The sequence below is a fragment of the Schistocerca cancellata genome, chromosome 2 (assembly GCF_023864275.1).
Source record: "Schistocerca cancellata isolate TAMUIC-IGC-003103 chromosome 2, iqSchCanc2.1, whole genome shotgun sequence".
Taxonomy (NCBI): Eukaryota; Metazoa; Arthropoda; class Insecta; order Orthoptera; family Acrididae; genus Schistocerca; species Schistocerca cancellata.
In genome coordinates, this window is record NC_064627.1 from 855697036 (window position 1) to 855717210 (window position 20175).

Here is a 20175-nt window from a genome sequence, read left to right on the forward strand (position 1 = left end):
ACATCCTGCCAGCACATGTTAGAAAGCTGGTGTAATAACAGCAGAAGTGATAAACACTAAAATCAAAATTTCATTTAGCAGGTGTGGTAGATCACAATGTACTTAAGATGACAGCATGTCTACAGGTCATGAAAATGAAAAAGTGGCCATGAAAGTAGTGAAAAGTTAAAGGTAATGAAATTAAGTGTATGGTCACGAATTTTGTTTTGTACGTCAGTCAGATGAGGTCTAGAAGGGAATAGTGAGTTACAGCTACCCCCAAAAATGTTGTAATCAGCAGACCACTTAATTAAAAAAATTATATAGAAGATTCACCAAATCACTTAAGTCTTTGTTATGAGTAGGGGACTTAGGTGTCCATATGTGCAAGCCATGTTAGAAATGCCTCTGCTACTGCAGTTTGCAAACTTGAGGGGAAATTGAGAAATTTAGATGTGTGACTTCGTTTGAGTATATGTGGTGTATACACCTGTGGGAATGACGTATAAATTGTAGCTCTTTCCAAGACAGTGTTGCCATCTTGTGTTGCTGGATGATTATCAGTTTGAACAGCTGTTTCTTTAATTCTGTCCACTCTCACTTCTGTTTAAATATCTTTAATCTGGATCTTTTTTTGGAAAGGCATTTCCTTAAAAGTTTCTAATAATTAGAATAAAACCATTGTAATGTTAATCTTATTTTCAAGGTGTTACAGATGATCAAAGTAAAATAGATTTCTAGCTAGCCAAAACTTTTCGTGCCCCATATGACTAATACTCGTGGACTGTAATTTGACATCTGGCGAGCATTTTGTGCAAATGTGACTTTCCATTATTGCTAGCAGCATTTCATGTGTAAAAATACATAAAAAAGGAGAGAGATTCAGATTTGGTTCATTCATTAGTTTCAAGGCAACAAAACAAGTTGTTTTGCTGTAGTAAAAACAGTGCAGCACACTCTAAAGTTTCTTCTGCACAGAATTTGAATGGCAGTACTGAATTACAATCACCTGTTTGTGCTACAACCTCCAGAACTTCAGTTGAAGAGTGTTCCAAAACAAATTCACTGAAACATTTTTTTAGTTATTGATGAGATAGTAAAATCTGAAATTAAATGGGCTGTGAATAGTCATGTCTCATTCTTCAGTAAGAAGTGCTGGAAACACAACAGACATACCCCAAATTATGTTTCCTGACGACATGGCTGCCAAAAAAGAAAACGGTTAAACCAGAGTAAGTTGTCATATATAATTACTTATGGAGTTGGCCCTCATTTCCAGAATCTCCTTGCTAATAAAGTCAGGGAAGTTGAATTCTTTTGTGTGTCATATAATGAGAGTTTAAACAAAGTTGTCCAAAAAGGTACAGATTGATTGGTGGTCCATTTCTGGGATCAACAAAATCAGTCTGTATCTAAAAGATCTTGAACATCTACATTTTTTTAATTCTACCACATCTTCTGATTTACAGTAAAGTTTCCTGGATGTTCTGAATGGTTTGAATTTGTCATCTGTGAATGTAATTAAAATTCCAATGGATGTGCCAAATGTGAACTTGGAAGTGCGTGCTTTGCCAGCATTTATCATCAGTGAAGAAAATGATCAGCCACAAATGTTTCATTGTGGGACTTGCTCACTTCATGTAGTGAATGGAGCTTTGAAAACTGTCTATAATAAAAGTGGTTGGAATGTTCATGAATTTCTTAGACGTTATCTAGTACTTTATGAAGGATTCTCCTCCAAATATCACTGTTCCGTAAGATGGGTTGGAAATATTGAAGTCATGAAAAGAGCACTTGAAAGTACACCACATTTGAAAAATTATGTTGCTGAAGTACATAAAACACCATCAGAAAGTAGAAGTTTCGACCAAAGCATGTAGTTATAAAACAAGTCGTCATGTAGATATCAGATTCAGTGCCACTGCTGCTAGTAAGAACCATACAGAAATATTTATCCTTATTTTCAGAAAATAGTGCACAGGTATTTTGCAAAGTCTGTACCTAAAAACTACTGAAAAGAGGTCTTTAAATTAAAGATAGTCAAAGGTCGCTCATGTTTATCATTAAAATTTATGCAGAGCTCCATTTTGAGTAACAATTCGGTTGTAAGAATTTGTATCAAACATCTGACTACTCCAATAGCTGACAAAGTGGAGAGAGAATATTTTAAATTTGTGAATATACTGAAAAACAAGTAAACAATTCAATCCTATGAAGGATAAACGTGATCACCTTCCAATAAATTTAGAATTTATTTGCCTTTCAGTATGTTTTCCATGCAATTGGCATCGTCAGTGTGTTCATACGTTTTTTAAAATTACAATAATTATAAGTAATATTGATAATACAACAATTATTCATTCACAATAGTAATAATAATAATATTACATCATCATGTTAAATATACAATAGTACCAAGATATATTTATGGTACATCTTATGTATCCATGTAAAAAGCCTTTGTTGGTACGTTACTGTCACAAACATATAGGTATAATTCATATGGCATTTTTTTGTTTTGTTTCATGCAGCATCTCTCTTGTGTGTCATTGTTTAGAAACTCATCAAGTGAGTACTATGGCATACATTTGAACCACACTTCTATTCCAGAATGAGATTTTCACTCTGCAGCGGAGTGTGCGCTGATATGAAACTTCCTGGCAGATTAAAACTGTATGCCCGACCGAGACTCGAACTCGGGACCTTTGCCTTTCGCGGGCAAGTGCTCTACCATCTGAGCTACCGAAGCACGACTCACGCCCGGTACTCACAGCTTTACTTCTGCCAGTACCTCGTCTCCCACCTTCCAAACTTTACAGAAGCTCTCCTGCGAACCTTGCAGAACTAGCACTCCTGAAAGAAAGGATATTGTGGAGACATGGCTTAGCCACAGCCTGGGGGATGTTTCCAGAATGAGATTTTCACTCCGCTGCAGAGTGAAAATCTCATTCTGGAATAGAAGTGTGGTTCAAATGTATGCCATAGTACTCACTTGATGAGTTTCGAGAAATATGTTCATATCACTGTTGTAGGACGTGGTTGCTATGCAGGCAGTGTCTTTATAGCATTCTTCTATGTCCTTAGTCTTTATTTCATTTATTTTTCCGGCAATATGACACACCAAGCACATATTATTACGGTAAACGCTGAATTGTTTGCACTTTTCACACATTTTCTAGGCTTACTAACAGGAATATCACACTCGTGATGTACTTCGGCTGCCATCTTTTACTTCAAATGACTTCATACAGTTGGTGTAGAAGCTGGTTTGCATGTTTCATGGAAACACTGCAGTTAAAAGAAGCTTTTATGTTAACAAAGATGTTTTAGTTGAAAACTTAGAAGAATCTAAAATTGTTAGAAGGGTTTACAATGCAATACAATCATTAGGTGGTTTACTTGATAGTGAGAAACAACTGAATGTGGACATTACAAAATAAGTTATACTAGCTGTGAAGCATGCTTAATCAAAAAGAGTTGAAGCCTTGAAAAAAGAAATCTAATGAAAATGAACAGGTCAATTCTAAAATAACAGTTCAAGAAATAAAGCTCAAAAATAAAAAAAATATGATTATTGAAAAGGCAAAGGAAGCAGCTGAAGTTTTATATACTGAAATTTTCTGGTTTTAGCTAAGAATCTTACACATTTAGATGTTTACTGTGAAGTTTAACATTAGACATAGATTTTGTACCTTCAGAATCATTATATTGTCTTGAGAAAAATTGTAAATTTTCATTATATTGATGTGATGATAAATATATCTGAAAATAGTCATACCCCATTCTGTGTGAGAGTTAAATGTTTTTATAGCATTTGATGAATGGTATACTAAAAGTCATACATAATTAAGTTATTCATGCTGACACAAGAATTATTGCATTCAGCTTTCATTTCAAACAGTTTCCAGGCTAACAAAATAGGTGTTTGTCATTGTACTAGCTTATTTTCGAGAGATCATGAATATAACTTAAGAGGTAATGAAAAAGTCATGGAAAATGTCATGAATTTGATCCTCTGAAAATCTGTAGACACCCCGAATGACCCTGTATCAAAATTGCAGTCACAGTAAATAATATTTTAGCAGCCTAAAGCAGAATGACTTCATTTAAAAATCTGATGAAGGCTGTGGACCCAGTCGTCACCAATATTTAATATAGTGTAATTTTTGCAGGTGTGGGGACTTTCTAATTGCAAGATTAAAGCTGACCACATTGGACACACAGGCTACCTGAATTCAGTCACCATCTCACCAGATGGTTCTCTCTGTGCGTCTGGGGGCAAGGTAGAAAATCCATGAGTCATCTTAAAACTTTGTGTCCTTTTTTCATCTCCCGCCCTCTCCCTCCCTCTCCGTGCTACAGATTATATTTTTATTTTATTATACAGTATTCCATAATAAATATAAAAACTGATAGTGTGAAATATCCTGCATAACATTTACTTCAAAAAGCTACAGCTATACATTGTTTTCTTTCTCTTCAAGCACTTAATTTTGCCAGTTTCTTTTGTAACAGTACCAGAGTTGTGAACTGTCTGCTTTGCTGGCTCATCTTTTTAGATATTATTCCCATTATTTTCTTTACTCTTTCATAATACTTGGTAACGGCATATATACCTTATAGGGTATTCATAAGTATCTCCAGGGTTTCAAAGAATGACTTCAAAAACTTCAAAATTTATGCAAAAAGTACCATATCAGTGGATAGAGCATCACTGTAAGTTTGCCTGTAATTCACTCCCTGGTTTAGCAGCTTAGTTCACCATTAGGGGTAGATGTCAGAACATGGTGGTATATAATGGAGTGATGAATGTGTTTGCTATGATGTCAGCACACACATTAGTTTGGTCTGTTGGTTCCGTCTACCTGATATTTGGTATGAAATAATCACTGAACTGTCATAACTGATTCTCATTTAGTGAGCTCAAGAACACAGAAAAGGCAAGAGTTTAATATCACATTATGTGATGTGTCACAAATGCCCATATTGAGTGTGTTCAAGTTACAATCCCCTGGGGTTTGTCTATTTTCTGTGCCTTGCAGCTTTTGCACAGTTGTCTACTGAAATCCTGAAGACACTTGTGAATCACCCTGTATTAACTCAAACGAGAAGTCTTTTTGCTTAGAAGAGTAATAATCTTAAGATAATTAGTTCGTAAGAAATTGCTTCAGATGTTCGTCTTCTTGTGGATTAGCTATTCATTGTAGTGCAGGAAAAAGTTTTGAATGATACTTGTAGTAGTTTCTAGAAATTTCTCTAACAAATTGTCCTATGTATTTGAAAATTTTCCTACAAAGATCACCTAACTTTATAAGTGACAGAAATAACATTTATAATATGGAACCTAAATGTAATTGTGATTTGTAGAAATGGAACTTCTGTGTGGATGAAACAGCGAACTTAGTCCATAATTTTGGCAAATGGTGTACTTTCTACTTGACATGTTACATTACCTGCTTTCATGCCATTCCCGGATATTTAAATTGTGTAACATAGTACACTCATTCAGCAGAATCTTGTCAAACATTTCACCAAATCCAAAAGAAATTCTGGTCATATACAAAGGCTGTTAGTGGCACCAGAGTTAGTGTCTAGTCCCCAGCAAATGAGACAGGTGCTGAAATTGAGGTTAGCAAACGTAAAGCTGAAATTCTTAACTCAGTTTTCAAATGTTCATTTACAAAGGAAAACCTGCCTCGATTTAATACTCTGCCATTGAAAAGGTGAATGAAATAAGTATTAGTGTCAGTGATGGTGAGAAACAGCTGAGATTGTTAAAGTGGAACAAAGCTCCAGGCCCTGATGGAATCCCTGCTGATTCTGTACTGAATTTGTCAGTGTTAGCCCCTCTTCTAACTATAATCTGTCTAAAACAAAAAACTGTGCCAATTTCTTGGAAAAAGGCACAGGTCACACCAGACTACAAGAAGGGTAGCAGAAGTGATGCCCAAAACCACCTTCCAATGCCAACTAGCATGAATTTTGAAAACATCATGTGAAATCCAACTCGTGCTTTTTTTCTCACTTGATATACTGAAAGCTTTGGAGCAAGGTAACCAGGTAGGTGCTGTGTTTCTTGGTTTCCAAAAAGCATTTGACTCAGTACCACACAAATGCTTATTATCAAAAGTATGATCACATGGGGTACCAAGTTAAATTTGTGACTAGATTGAGGGCTTTTTGGTAGGGAGGACACATGTTATCTTGTATGGAGAGACATCGTCAAATGTGGAAGTAACTTCAGGTGTGTTCCAGGGAAGTGTGAAAGTACTGTTTGAGAGAAGCTGCATGAATGTTAAGGCATATCTTGATAGGACTTTAATATGGTGCAGAGGTTGGCAAGATGCTCTGAATGTTCAGAAATGTAAACTTTTGCGCTTCACAAAACAATGAAACATTGTCGTAAGATATTATAATATTAATGAGTTATTGTTGGAATCAGCCAACTCTTACAGATACTTGGGTGTCACACTTTGTAGGGATACGATATTGAATGATCACATAGGTTCAGTTGTTGGTAAAGCAGTTGGTAGACTTTGTTCATTGGTAGAACACTGGGAAGTACAATCAGTCTACAAAAAATATTTCTTACAAATCACTCATGTGACCCGTACTGGATAGGACTAACAGGCAACATGATCACAGGTTTGTTTAATCAATGGAGTATTGTCACGGAGATGCTGAAGGAACTGAACTGGGCAGACTCTCGAAGACAGACTTAAACTATCCCAAGAAAGTCTATTAACAAAGTTTCAAGAATTGGCTTTAAATGATTACTCTAGGGATATACAACAATCCCCTACATATATATCACTCACATAGGGGATTAGAATAATCACTGCATGTACTGAGGCACTCAATCATTCTTCCCCCACTCCACATGTGAATGGAACACGGAGGAACCCTAATAACTGGTACAATGGGATGTACCCTCTGCCATGCACCTCACAGTGGATTGCCGGGTGTAGATGTAGATTCATCGTGTTCCACAGAGGAAAGAAGTATAATAAAGTGATTGAGTTACAAAATATGTCCTTCCTGGGAATGGAATGTGTTAGTCAAGAAAAGTTTCTTTTAAAATACCGTACATTTCCCACAAGACATTAAATATGCATTGCCAAAATAGTGTGTATATTTGAACACGTAACTGACTCTTTTTCTGTACTCATGTTAAATCCTTAAGTTTTCGATTTGCCCTTTATAAAGGACATAATTGACTACATGTGTTTTGAAAAAGTTGTCAAGATCCCAACATCCTTCAGTACTCTGGTGTTGATACTAGACTTGATTACATACTTCTGTATCCTAAATCCCCCCCACACACCCCTCCAGGATCCCTGGACTAGGCCAGTCGTGGGGTGGCTTGCGTGCCTCAATGATACAGATATCGGTACTGTAGGTGCAACCTCAACAGAGGACTATCTGTTGAGAGGGTAGACAAACATATCGTTTGGTAGCAGCCTTTTCAGTAGTTGCAGGGCCAGCAGTCTGGATGATTGACTGATCTACACTTATAACTTGCTGTCATGACGAAGCAAGCTGGGATATTTTTACTTCTCCTATTGTTTTGCCATCTGCCTCCTTAAAATTCATTTTTTTCATTTTTGAATTAATTACCATTAACATGTGAGTATAATCTGTATTTTCATAATAGAGAAAGGTTGATCCTCAGTTTTAAAGAATATAACACCAGGTGTAATTTTGTGCTTAGTTTTATGTATGTAATTGATTTTCTAATTTAGACTATTTCTAGTTAATACTTCCATTGTAGGGTGAAGTCAGTAATTGTTTGAAGAGTCACAATTGTTTCATAACTTAAATTCTATTGTTGACTTACAAAGAAATATAAATTCTATACTAATTATAAACATTCGGAGGAACAACTAACAGTATTCTTAAAGGATGTATTTGACTCTTTGAAAACATGTTAGCAAAGCCAACCCTTAATTAATTCAGAAGTAATTAACAGTTTTGTCAAAGTATTGTTTGCGTAACTATATGTTAATTTCGTGATTTAAACAAAATTTGGCTTAACCCTTGTAGCAGGAGAAACTGTTAAAAAGAAGGAAGTTTTCGATGTATTCAGTTGATGTAATAAGTTAAGTTTTAATTGTGATTTCTGCAAATTAAACATCGAACAATGTGTAGTTCCAGTACCTATTATTGTGAGGATATATAAGGGCCCAATTTTTGGTCCCGAGACAGTCAGTCCAAGGCTGAGTTTGACGAGAAACCTGTATTGATTAGAACAACAATGCTTCAACTTAACTGTGAAATAAGTGTTAAACAATTAGGCCATGTGTTAAAACAATGATAGTGTCTGCTCCATATGTACCTTTCTATTCTTCAAGAACTGTGAACTTTGTGGTTAAGTTTTTACTGCTCGTAAATGTTCAGTAGTAAACTATTGTAGCAGTGTGGAGGTTTGCCTGCATACTATAAATGAGGCTTATGGAAATTGAAAAAAATAGTGCACTGGCCTTATATAAATCTTATTATGGGGGGGGGGGGGGTTGTGAACAGTGGAAGTACCGTATTTACTCGAATCTAAGCCGCACTCGAATCTAAGCCGCACCTGAAAAATGAGACTCGAAATAAAGGAAAAAAAAATTCCCAAATCTAAGCCGCACCTGAAATTTGAGACTCGAAATTTAAGGGGAGAGAAAAGTTTTAGGCCGCACCTCCAAATCAAAAGAAAGTTTGTCCATTGTAATATGAGACACAATTTAGGTCGAATGAATGACGATACAGCTACAGTAGTTTGGTTCGAGTCTAAGCTTAGCAGTTAAGCTTTACCACGTAGCCATTGCTATGCGTCAGGTGCTCCGTCCGTATTTATACGGGTGCCCTTCCTTTTTCACGTGCTTCGTCTGGTTTGAATCGATTGCTTATATTTCTTTGATCTGATAATTGCCGTTTTCTTTGTTATAGGTGTTTGCGTCACTCTTAAGCTGAAAATGCATTACTGCACTGTGTCATGCATTGTTTGTCGCATTCTGATAGTGCGTGTTTACGGCCTGTCGCGGCTCGCGGCACGGCTTGCTTTTGTGCGCGCTACCGCCGCGTACAATTAAAAAAAAAAAAAAAGAGGAATCATCTCATTAGCGAAACAATGGCAAGAGACCGCAATTTGTTGTTACTTACACTGCTGCTTTCTTTGATAATGATCAACAAGAATCAAATAATAGACTGTGTATGATAGAACATGTTCTGAACGAAAGTTAGGCGAAAATTTTTCTCCGTTTGAAAATCTTTGCGGTCGCTTCTTTATTACATCAAATTCTGCACAGAAATTAGTCATTTTAGATTTAAAAATCTAGTCACTTGCCGTGCTTCATTTCTGACTGTATCACTATTAGGCATAAGAATAATACGAATATAAACATGACACGATACGTATATTCTTCCGCGTTTGCTGTTGTCTCACTCTCGTTTCGTAGTTTATTAGGCAGACAGGATTTAAATGAGATAGCAGCAAACACGAAAGAATACATGGCAAAATGTTTATATTCGTATAATTCTTATGGTGAAGAGAATACTGTATATGATTCAAATTTCATCAGGTTCCTATTAGCAACCATCTCTTCTCACAGATAGGAAAAAATTCAGAACGTAGAGTTGGCCATATTGACAAACATCCCAAACAGTCTTGCCAGTCAGATTTCCGTAGTACACTGAAATTGCGCTACATTCGAAGATGAACAATACGGAATTTGTATTTACTTCGTTGGATAATGTATGAAAATGCAGTGGTCGAAACTCGCGGTGGAGAAAAAAAAACCTCGTCTTCCACTTTTTTTTTTTTAATTTATTTACTGACGCTGAGATTTTGGCGCCAGTATTTATCCTTGTGCCTACAAAACATGCCTGCGTAGCGCTACATATATTCGGTGACAGAAGTTTAAGTTGTGGCGGCATGTACAGACATTTTTCATAACTTCTGCTTGCTTTGCACTCAATTCTAAGCCGCAGGCGGTTTTTTGGATTACGAAAACCGGAAAACAAGTGCGGCTTAGATTCGAGTAAATACGGTAAACTACCATGAAACGCAACTGCGCACCTGTCGGCCATATTATTTAAAGTAGTCAGTGTTGTACTTCCACACCCCATTTTTCAGCCAGTATCACAACGCAGTAAGTCGACACCGAGGACAACAAACGGATAAATAAAGCGGGCAAACCATCACACTGTGCTGGTACTGCAGGTGGCTGAAAGTAAGGGTAAACTACAGTCACAGGCCCTGCCCCAAGGGCATGCTGCTGTATTGTATGGCTAAAGGATGGCATTGTCTTGGGTAAAATATTCTGGGGTAAAGTAGTCCCCCATTTGGATCTCTGGAAGAGGACTACTTAGGAGGATGACATCATCAGGAGAAACAAAACTGGTGTTCTACATATTGAAATGTGGAATACTAAGAGCCCTTAATAGGTCAGGTGGGTTTGAAAATTTGAAAAGTGGTAGTATTATTTGAAGTTGTAAATTGTGGGAATTAATGAAGTTCAGTGGTGGCAGAATGAAAAGGACTTTCAGTCAGGTGAATACAGGGTTGCAAATACAAAATCAAATAGGGGTAATGCAGGACTAGGTTTAATATTGAATAAGAAAACGGGAGTGTGAGTAAGCTTCTGTGAAGATCATAGTGAATGAATTATCATAGTAAAGATAGACACAAAGCCCACACTCACCACAGTATCAAAAGTTCATATGCTAACTTGTTCCACAAATGATGAAAAGAATGAAAAAAATGTATGATGAGATAACACACTATTCAGATAGTTAAGGGAGATGAAAATTTAAGCTGTGGGGGACTGGAATTTGATAATAGGAGAAGGAAGAGGAGAAAAATTAGTTGGTGAATGCAGACTGGGTGAAGGGAAAGAAAGGGGGAGCCACCTGATAGAATTTTGCACAGAGCATAATCAAATTATTCCTAACAGACAGTTTAAGAATCATGAAAGGAGGTTGTGTATGTGAAAGAAACCTGGAGGCACTGGACGGTTTCAGATTTATTGTATAATGGTAAGACAGCTTTTGGAACCAGATTTTAAATTGAAAAGTTTCTGGGACCAGGTGTGGACTCTGACCACAATTTATTGGTTACAGGGTGTAGGTTAAAAGTAAAGAAATTGCAAAAAGGTAGGAAATTAAGGAAGTGGGACTGAGTGAAACAGGACATAGGAATACAGTAGATGATGAATGGGTAGCTTGGAAAGAGGAAACAGTGCAGCATAAAAGGATCAGAGAGGTAAAAAAAGACAAGGCACAGTAGAAATCCTTGGATTTAACAGGGGATATTGAACATAATTGATGAAGGGAAAAACACAAAACTAAGACTGGCAGGAAGTGCAAAATGGTTAAGCAGGAATGGCTAGAGGACGAATATAAGGATTTAGAAAAGTAAAGAGGTCTTCGAAGAAAGAGACAGCTGTCTGAATGTAAAATATCTCGGGTGGATAACTTGTAGTGAGCAAAGAAGGGAAAGTTGGAAGGAATATATAGAGAAGCTGTACAAAGGAGATCAACTATAAGGCAGTATTATAGAATGGGAAGAGGACATAGATGAAGAGGAGATGGGAAATATGATACTGCGAGAAAATTGCCAGAAGACCTAAGTCGAAACGAGGTCCCTGGAGTAGACCCAAGTCTGTCAGAACTACTGATAGCCTTTGGAGGGTCAGCCATGCCAAAAAATATTTGATCTAGTGTGCAAGAAATCAGACAGGTGAAATACCCTCAGACTTTGAGAGGAAGGTTGTTGTTGTCTTCAGTCCAGAGACTGGTTTGAAGCAGCTCTCCATGCTACTCTATCCTGTGAAAGCTTCATTTCCCAGTACCTACTGCAACCTACATCCTTCTGAATCTGCTTAGTGTATTCATCTCTTGGTTCCCCTACGCTATTTTTACCCTCCACACTGCCCTCCTATACTAAATTAGTGATCCCTTCATGCCTCAGAACATGTCCTACCAACCGATCCCATCTTCCAGTCAAGTTGTGCCACAAATTCCTCTTCTCCCCAATTCTATTCAGTATCTCCTCATTAGTTACATGATCTACCCATCTAATCTCCAGCATTCTTCTGTAGCCCCACATTTCAAAAGCTTCTATTCTCTTATTGTCCAAACTAGAAATTGTCCATGTTTCACTTCCATGCATAGCTACACTCCACACACATACTTTCAGAAACAATTCCCTGACATTTAAATCTATACTCAATGTTAAGAAATTTCTCTTCAGAAATGCTATCCTTGCCATTGCGTTTACATTTTATATCTTCTCTACTTTGACCATCATCAGTTATTTTGCTCCCCAAATAGCAAAATTCGTTTACTACTTCGTCTCATTTCCTAATCTAATTACCTCAGCATAACCCGATTTAATTAGACTACATTCCATTATCCTCATTCTGCTTTTGATGATGTTAAAGACACTGCCCATTCCATTCAACTGCTCTTCCAGGTCCTTTGCTGTCTCTGACAGAATTACAATGTCATTGGTGAACCTCAAAGTTTCTACGTCTGCTCCATGGATTTTAATTCCTATTCCAAATTTTTCTTTTGTTTCCTTTACTGCTTGCTCAATATACAGATTGAATAACACCAGGGATAGGCTACAACCCTGTCTCACTCCCTTCACAACCACTGCATCCCTTTCATGCCTCTTTGACTCTTATAACTGCAGTCTGGTTTCTGTACAAATTGTAAATAGCTTTTCACTCCCTTTATTATACCCCTGCCACTGTCAGAATTTGAAAAATAGTATTCCAGTCAAAATTGTCAAAAGCTTTCTCTAAGTCTACAAATGCTAGAAACATAGGTTTGCCCTTCATTAACCTATCTTCTAAGATATGTCACAGGGTCAGTATTGCCTCACGTGTTACAACATTTCTACAGAATCCAAACTGATCTTCCCCAAGGTCGGCTTCTAATAGTTTTTCCATTCGTCTGTAAAGAATTCGTGTTAGTATTTTGCAGCCGTGACTTATTAAACTGATAGTTCGGTAATTTTCACATCTGTCAACACCTGCTTTCTTTGGTATTGGAATTATTATATTCTTCTTGAAGTCTGAGAGTATTTCGCCTGTCTCATACATCTTCCTCACCAGATGGTAGAGTTTTGTCAGGACTGGCTCTCCCAAGGCCGTCAGTAGTTCTAATGGAATGTTGTCTACTCCCAGGGCCTTCTTTCGACTCAGGTCTTTCAGTGCTCTGTCAAACTCTTCACGCAGTATCGTATCTCCCATTTCATCTTCATCTACATCCTCTTCCATTTCCGTAATATTGTCCTCAAGTACATTGCCCTTGTATAGATGCCTTATATACTCCTTCCACCTTCCTGCTTTCTCTTTTTTGCTTAGAACTAGGTTTCCATTTGAGCTCTTGATATTCATGCAAATGGTTCTCTTTTCTCCAAAGGTCTCTTTAATTTTCCTGTAGGCAGTATCTATCTTACCCCTAGTGATACATGCCTCTACATCCTTACGCTTGTCCTCTAGCCATCCGTGCTTAGCCATTTTGCACTTCCTGTCAATCTCATTTTGGAGACGTTTGTATTCCTTTTTTCCTGCTTCATTTACTGCATTTTTATATTTTCTCCTTTCATCAATTAAATTCAATATTTCTTCAGTTACCCAAGGATTTCTACTAGCCCTCATCTTTTTACCTACTTGATCCTCTGCTTCCTTCACTATTCCATCTCTCAAAGCTACCCATTCTTGTCAATCGTTCCCTTATGCTTTCCCTGAAACTCTGTACAACCTCTGATTCTGTCAGTTTATCCAGGTCCCATCTCCTTAAATTCCCCCCTTTTTGCAATTTCTTCAGCTTCAATCTAAAATTCATAACAAAAAGTTTGTGGTCAGAGTACACATGTGCCCATGGAAATGTCTTAAAATTCAAAACCTGGTTCCTAAACCTGTTTCTTACCATTATATAATCTGTCTGAAACCTTCCAGTATCTCCAGGCCTCTTCCGTGTATTCAACCTTCTTTCATGATTCTTGAACCAACTGCTATGATTAAGTTATGCTCTGTGCAAAATTCTACCAGGCGGCTTCCTCTTTTGTTTGTTAACCCCAATCTATATTCACCTACTATGTTTCCTTCTCTTCCATTTCCTACTAATGAATTCCAGTCACCCATGACTATTCAGTTTATCTCCCTTCACTATCTGAATAATTTCTTTTATCTCATCATACATTTCATCAATCTCTTCTTCATCTACGGTACTAGTTAGCATATAAACTTGTACTGCTGTGGTAGGCATGTGCTTCGTGTCTGTCTTGGCCACAGTAATGCATTCAGTATGCTATTTGTACTAGCTTACCCACACTCCTGTTTTTTTTATTCATTATTAAACCTACTCATGTAGAATCCCTATTTGAATTTGTATTTATAACCCTGTAGTCACCTGACTAGAAGTCTAGTTCCTCCTGCCACTGTATTTCACTAATTCCCCCTATATCTAACATTTACCTATCTATTTCCCTTTTAAAATTTTCTAACCTACCTGCCTGATTGAGGGATTTGTCTGACCTCTCAACAGATACCCCTCCAAGAGGAATAATTCCAATTCCAAGGAAAGCAGGTGCTGACAAATGTGAATATTACCAAATTATCAGTATAATAAGTCAGGGTTGCAAAATACTGGCACGAATTCTTGATGGAAGAATGGAAAAACTGGTAGAAGCCAACCTCAGGGCAGATCAGTTTTAATTCTGGAGAAACATAGGAAAAAGCAAGGCAGTACTGACTTTGACTTCTCTTAGCAGATAGGTTAAGGGAAAGCTTACATTTATGGTATTTGTAGAACTAAAGAGAGCTTTCAACAATGTTGTCTAGAATACTCCCTTCAAAATTCTCTATGTAATGTAGGAAGAAGACAGGGAACGTAATGCCATTTAAAACTTTGGTGCAAACTGGATGGCAGCTATGAGTTGAGGGGAATCATAAAAGGGAAGCAGTTATTGAGAAGGGAGGGAGACAGGGTTGTAACCTATCCCAGTGTTTCTCAATCTGTACATTGAGCAAGCAGTAAAGGAAACCGAAGGAAAATTTAGAATAGGAATTAAACTCCAGGGGTGAAGAAAAAAATTGAGATTTGGCGATGGCATTGTAATTCTGTAAGAGACAGCAAAAGACTTTGCAGCTGAAAGGAGTGGACAGTGTCTTGAAAGTAGGATATCAATGAAAGCAAAACAAGGGTAATGGAATGTAATCAGATTAAATAAGGAGACGATGAGGTAATGAAATTAGAAAGTGAGACACAAAAAGTAGTAGTAGATGAGTTTTGCAATTTGATCCAGCAAAGTAGCAGATGATGGGTGAAGTAGGTAGGATGTAAAATGTATACTGGCAATGGCAAGAAAAGTGTGTTAGAAGAAGAGCTGTTTAACATCGAATATAGATGTGTTACGAACTCGTTCCTAAAAGTATTTGTTTTTAGTGTAGTCATGTATGGAAGTGAAGCATGGTTGATAAATAGTTTAGACATGAGAAGAGTCTTTTGAAATGTATTTCTTTAGAAGAATTCTAAAGATAAGATGGATAGGTCACATAACTAATGAGGAGGTACTGAATAGAAAAATGTAAGTTAATGTAGAAGAGTAGGAAAAACAAACCAGTAATGTTAGGGTACAGCATTAGTAGTGTGCTGCTTCACACAGTCATGTCATTTAAATGTCAAGGCATAATGTTGCAAAGTGATACAAAATGGAACAGGCATGTAATAATTGTAGAAGGGAAGGTGAATGGTAGACTTCGGGGAGAATTTTGGGAAAGTGTGATTCTTCTGTAAAGGACACAGCAAATAGGACACTAGGGCGGCCTATTCTTAAGTACTGCTCGAGTGTCTGATATCCACATCAGGTCAGGTGAAAGCAAGACGTCAAAGCAAGTAATAGGTGGGCTATTAGATTTGTTACTGGCAGGTTTGAACAGCATGCAAGTATTGCAGAGATGCTTCAGGAACTAAAATTGGAATCCCTGGAGGGAAGGCAACGTTCTTTATGAGGAACATTATTGAGAAAATTTAGAGAACTGGCATTTGAAGCTGGCTGCAGAATGATTCTATTGCTGCTGATGTATATTTTCGCAAGGACTGCACAGATAAGAGAATCAGAGTTCGTATGGAGTCGTGTGGACGGTTATTTTCCCTTGCCTAATTTGTGAGTGGAACAGGAAAGAAAGCGACCAGTAGTGGTATGAAGTATCTTCCATCAAGACTTAGTGGTGGCTTGCAGAATATGTATTTAGATTTAGATACAGAATTAGGAAGATAAGAAATTTGTCGTAAAACTTGACTAATAGAAGGGTTTGACTGATCGGATACTTTCTGAGACAAGAAATCACCAATTTTGTATTGGAGGGAAGTTGGGGTTGGGGGGAGAAGATAGAGGGAGACTACAGCATTATTATACGCCCGAAGTTGGGGTTGGGGGGAGAAGATAGAGGGAGACTACAGCATTATTATACGCCCTAAATATGTTATGTACAAGGAACTTGCTCCAAATAAATAACTCGACAAACTTACCAAATAATATTTCTTCGAATATAATTTTAAAAATTTGTTTTCGTATTCCAGGCCATTTGCTGAATTATTGCCCTATTTCATTTTAGAATTATAAGGCATTCTTATAGTGTAAGAATAGGAAAACACCACTTAAGTAAAATCACAATATTAAAAAAAGTGAAACTTTTACTTTAGTCATGACAGTAAAAATTTGTTTAGTTCAAGTTAAATTTTGGTGAGTTGCATTTAGCCATTATCAATTTCTCACAGAAAGAGACCTCTGGTCAGCCCTACATCGCAAGGTCCGCGATTTCTAGAGCTCTGAATGGTCTGTCTTGAACACGCCAAATAAGCTCCGCATGGTAAAGTTGTCCATGGCCGTATGGAACTCATCCTTGAGGAGCACGCATAGGGACTCAGTTGTTCTCTGCCGTCTCCAAATTGGACATACGCGGTTGACTCACAGCTATCTCCTTTGCCGTGAGAACCTGCCCAAGTGTCGCTGTGATGCAGGGCTGACAGTGGTCCATCTTCTGATGGACTGCCCCCTTTTAGCCCCCTTGCGGCAGTCCTTTAATTCTAGGTGGCGATGCCTCTATAGCTGACTTAGTTTTACGTTTTATCCGTGCAACTGGTTTTTATCACTCTCTAGTGTGGGCGCTCTCGCATGATTTCTCAGGCTACACCCACTCCAGCCACTTTTGTGACGTGGCTACCAAAATAGTGTCTTTTATGGTAACAGGTTGTTTTGGTACCTCTATCAATGCTTTCCAGCTGGAGGTTCTTTGTTTGTAGTTGAGTGGTTGACCTTTTACCTGATCCATCAACCACTGTAGTTTGTTTTAGTCTAGTCACCTATTTGCTCTGCTCCTTTTAAGTGTCCTCTATTTTGTGTTATTGCGGTGTTAATTTTAGTTCTGTACCCCTTGGTATTCCCTCCCTCTGGGTGCAGAGGTTACGCTTTTACTGTATAGGCCTTTTACAAGTATATCTGTTTGGAACAGGGGACTGATGACATCGATGTTTAGCCCCCATCAAACCCCAAAACCTATATCAATTGCTTTGTGTACTCCAGTTTGCTTTGTGTTGTGCCTACTCATTGTTTCCGTTCCGTATTTAGAAATGAGTGCAGAGACCAAACTTGGTGTGTCAAAGGATTTGAATAAGACATCACACCACTAGATGGGATCAGTAATCCATATGACTATTAGATCAGTTCTGCCTCCCAGGTACGCAGAATATGGTCGTAAGTTGCCAGCCCTGTGAGAGGGAGATGTGGCTCCCCACACCCCCTCCCCCTACTCACTGCATCACACTTTTCTTCTCAACTTGCTAAAGTCCTAGTTTGTTTACATTCATGCTTAACTGCCAGAATAACATCAAATACAACATAAACCCTGTTAGCATGAGAAATAATGGAGCATGCATAAATAATTTGAACTTTTAATTACATTTTGAGAAGCAAATTAATTAAATTACCAACATTTAAAATTGAAAGCATTTTACTTGGCAAACTACATGATTTTAGGAAGACAGCTTCAAAATAATTATAATATTGGAAATCTGTTTGTCACTCCTTCTTGTTTGCAAATAAATTGATCACTGTTGAACTGAAATTTTCAATTTTACACATGAATTACTTTTCACAGGATAGCATACCCAAGGCACTCAGTTGTTCGTATTTCATAGCCTTTCATAGAAACATTTTAATTTTCTTGAGCATCGGAAAGCATTAATCAGTATCTGATGTCAGCAAAGGCATTGTGAGAAGCAATTTCAAAACTTTGTGTGTCTCGAAAGTGTCCCAAAGCCCATCATCTAGAATCAGCAAAAGAAATGTAATTGTGCCAGAAACAGCTCTCAACTCAAGCGTAGGATAGAAGACTCGAAGCTCTCTCTTCAACTTTCTTTTCTGCGGAAGTAAAGATGTGTGTGTTATTTATACATACTTATTACGTGAAATTAGTTGGCTGCAGTGAGGTGTTCCTGTACTGAAAGCAAATTTTTTTATTAGAAAGGATGGCATTACAAACTTAAAAAGCATCTCTTCTTTTATAATCATCAAAAATCCTTTGCTTCTTGGCAGGCACTATTTCATCATTTTCGAAACTAATCTCATTAATCGTGGAGACAATGCCATTCCTTGTGTTTTGCATTACTGCTTCAAAGTTCTGAATATATTGTTTTGCTTTAGTCCTTTCAGTTACCTTCTTTTGAAACTGATTTAAAGGTATGTCCACATGAGGCATTATCTTCTGGAAAATTATAGCCAGAAAATGAATTCCTTATCTTATGGTCTTCTTTTGTGTGAACTAGCTTTCTCAATAGTAGAGAATACAGTCTCCTACTGTCACTGGTTTCAGTGGCTTCCGAGACAGTAATAAGGTCTTCCCTATTTCCATAAACATCCTTTACTACTTGCAAGTGCTAATTCCATCTCATTACTGACACACGGGGCAAACTTTTCTAAATAATGCTATCCATTACTTTTGATCTCTGTGGCGAATTTGAAAAGAAAGAAGAAATACCCGAAAGATGTGCTAAAAAGATGCGGCCATTGTGATTAACAGAGGCTGCTGTAGACATAATAATGTTAAACTAGTGCACAAAACAGTGACTGTAGTTGGCATTTGAGTATTTGTCTTAGTCAATTTCTGTACCGTATGTGACTTGCCACTCATAATGTTTGCACTATCATAGTTCTGAGCTATTACTTTTATGTAGTCGCTGCCAGCTAAGAGTTAAATTGATTAACCAAAGCTCCAAAATCATTCAGCGGGTTTTCCCTAAATCTTTAAATGGTTTTTCCCTCGACAATATATCAGAAAGCAGTAATCGACTGAAATTCGTAACATGCATCTGTGGTTTCATCTAAGATTATTGCAACATAATTGGCATGTTCTATTTGTGAACTTCCTCATGGTAAAATTCCAAGATGAGTTGCAGTAGTTCATTCCAAACAATCTTAGAAATGCCTTTGAATGCTGGTACCTGACTGAGATGAACTTGAAGATCTTTGTCCAGTTCTGCACTAAATTTAATTGGCTCACAAAAATATTTTGAGAGACATCAGATTCATTGTGGCCCCAGAGAACCAGTTCCGAAGTGCCATAGAACCAAATACAGTCTACAATTAAATTCAATATATATCTGTTCTTTTCTACTTGTTTGTTGTGGCTGTCAGTTGTTTGGACAGAACCATATTATCAGACATGACAAACATAAACAGAAATACTACACTGTTGTGATGAACACACAAGTTTCTTCTTCTGTACCAATAGCCCTGCTATGGTGAAAAATGCAAATATCAAAATAAAGCCTCTTACTTTCAAAATCCAAAACCATACCTGTATTAGAGTTACATGCAGCTATTAATAATGATATTTAAGTATGTGATTTCTGTATTTGATGAATTACGCATTAATTTGTGTTTCCAAATGTATTAGCATTAACTTGCAGAAAGAGTGTAGCACTGGATTACAGAAAGTTTGAGCCTGGAATGTATTTTAACATTGTTGCTGCATGGCAGAATCGTGCTTCTGTATACTCAGGCCACTGAAACTTTGTGCTTGACAAATGGGTTTCCGGTTGGCAGTGTAGCAGTTTAACAAAAGAACGAGAAGTGCTAGGCATGGGGGGGGTGAACCAGTCCGCATGTAGCAATTGCTTCCAGTCATGATGTCAAGCCTC

General features: G+C 37.5%; 1 protein-coding gene across 1 annotated transcript in view; it reads left to right on the forward strand.

Moving 5' to 3' along the window:
* LOC126162784 (guanine nucleotide-binding protein subunit beta-2-like 1) overlaps positions 1 to 20175 on the forward strand; it is a 62968-nt gene that overhangs the window by 24096 nt on the left and 18697 nt on the right. Inside the window, exon 5 of the mRNA XM_049919501.1 lies at positions 4152 to 4262. Within this exon, the coding sequence (XP_049775458.1) occupies positions 4152 to 4262 (111 nt within the window). The remainder of the gene's footprint in view (positions 1 to 4151; positions 4263 to 20175) is intronic.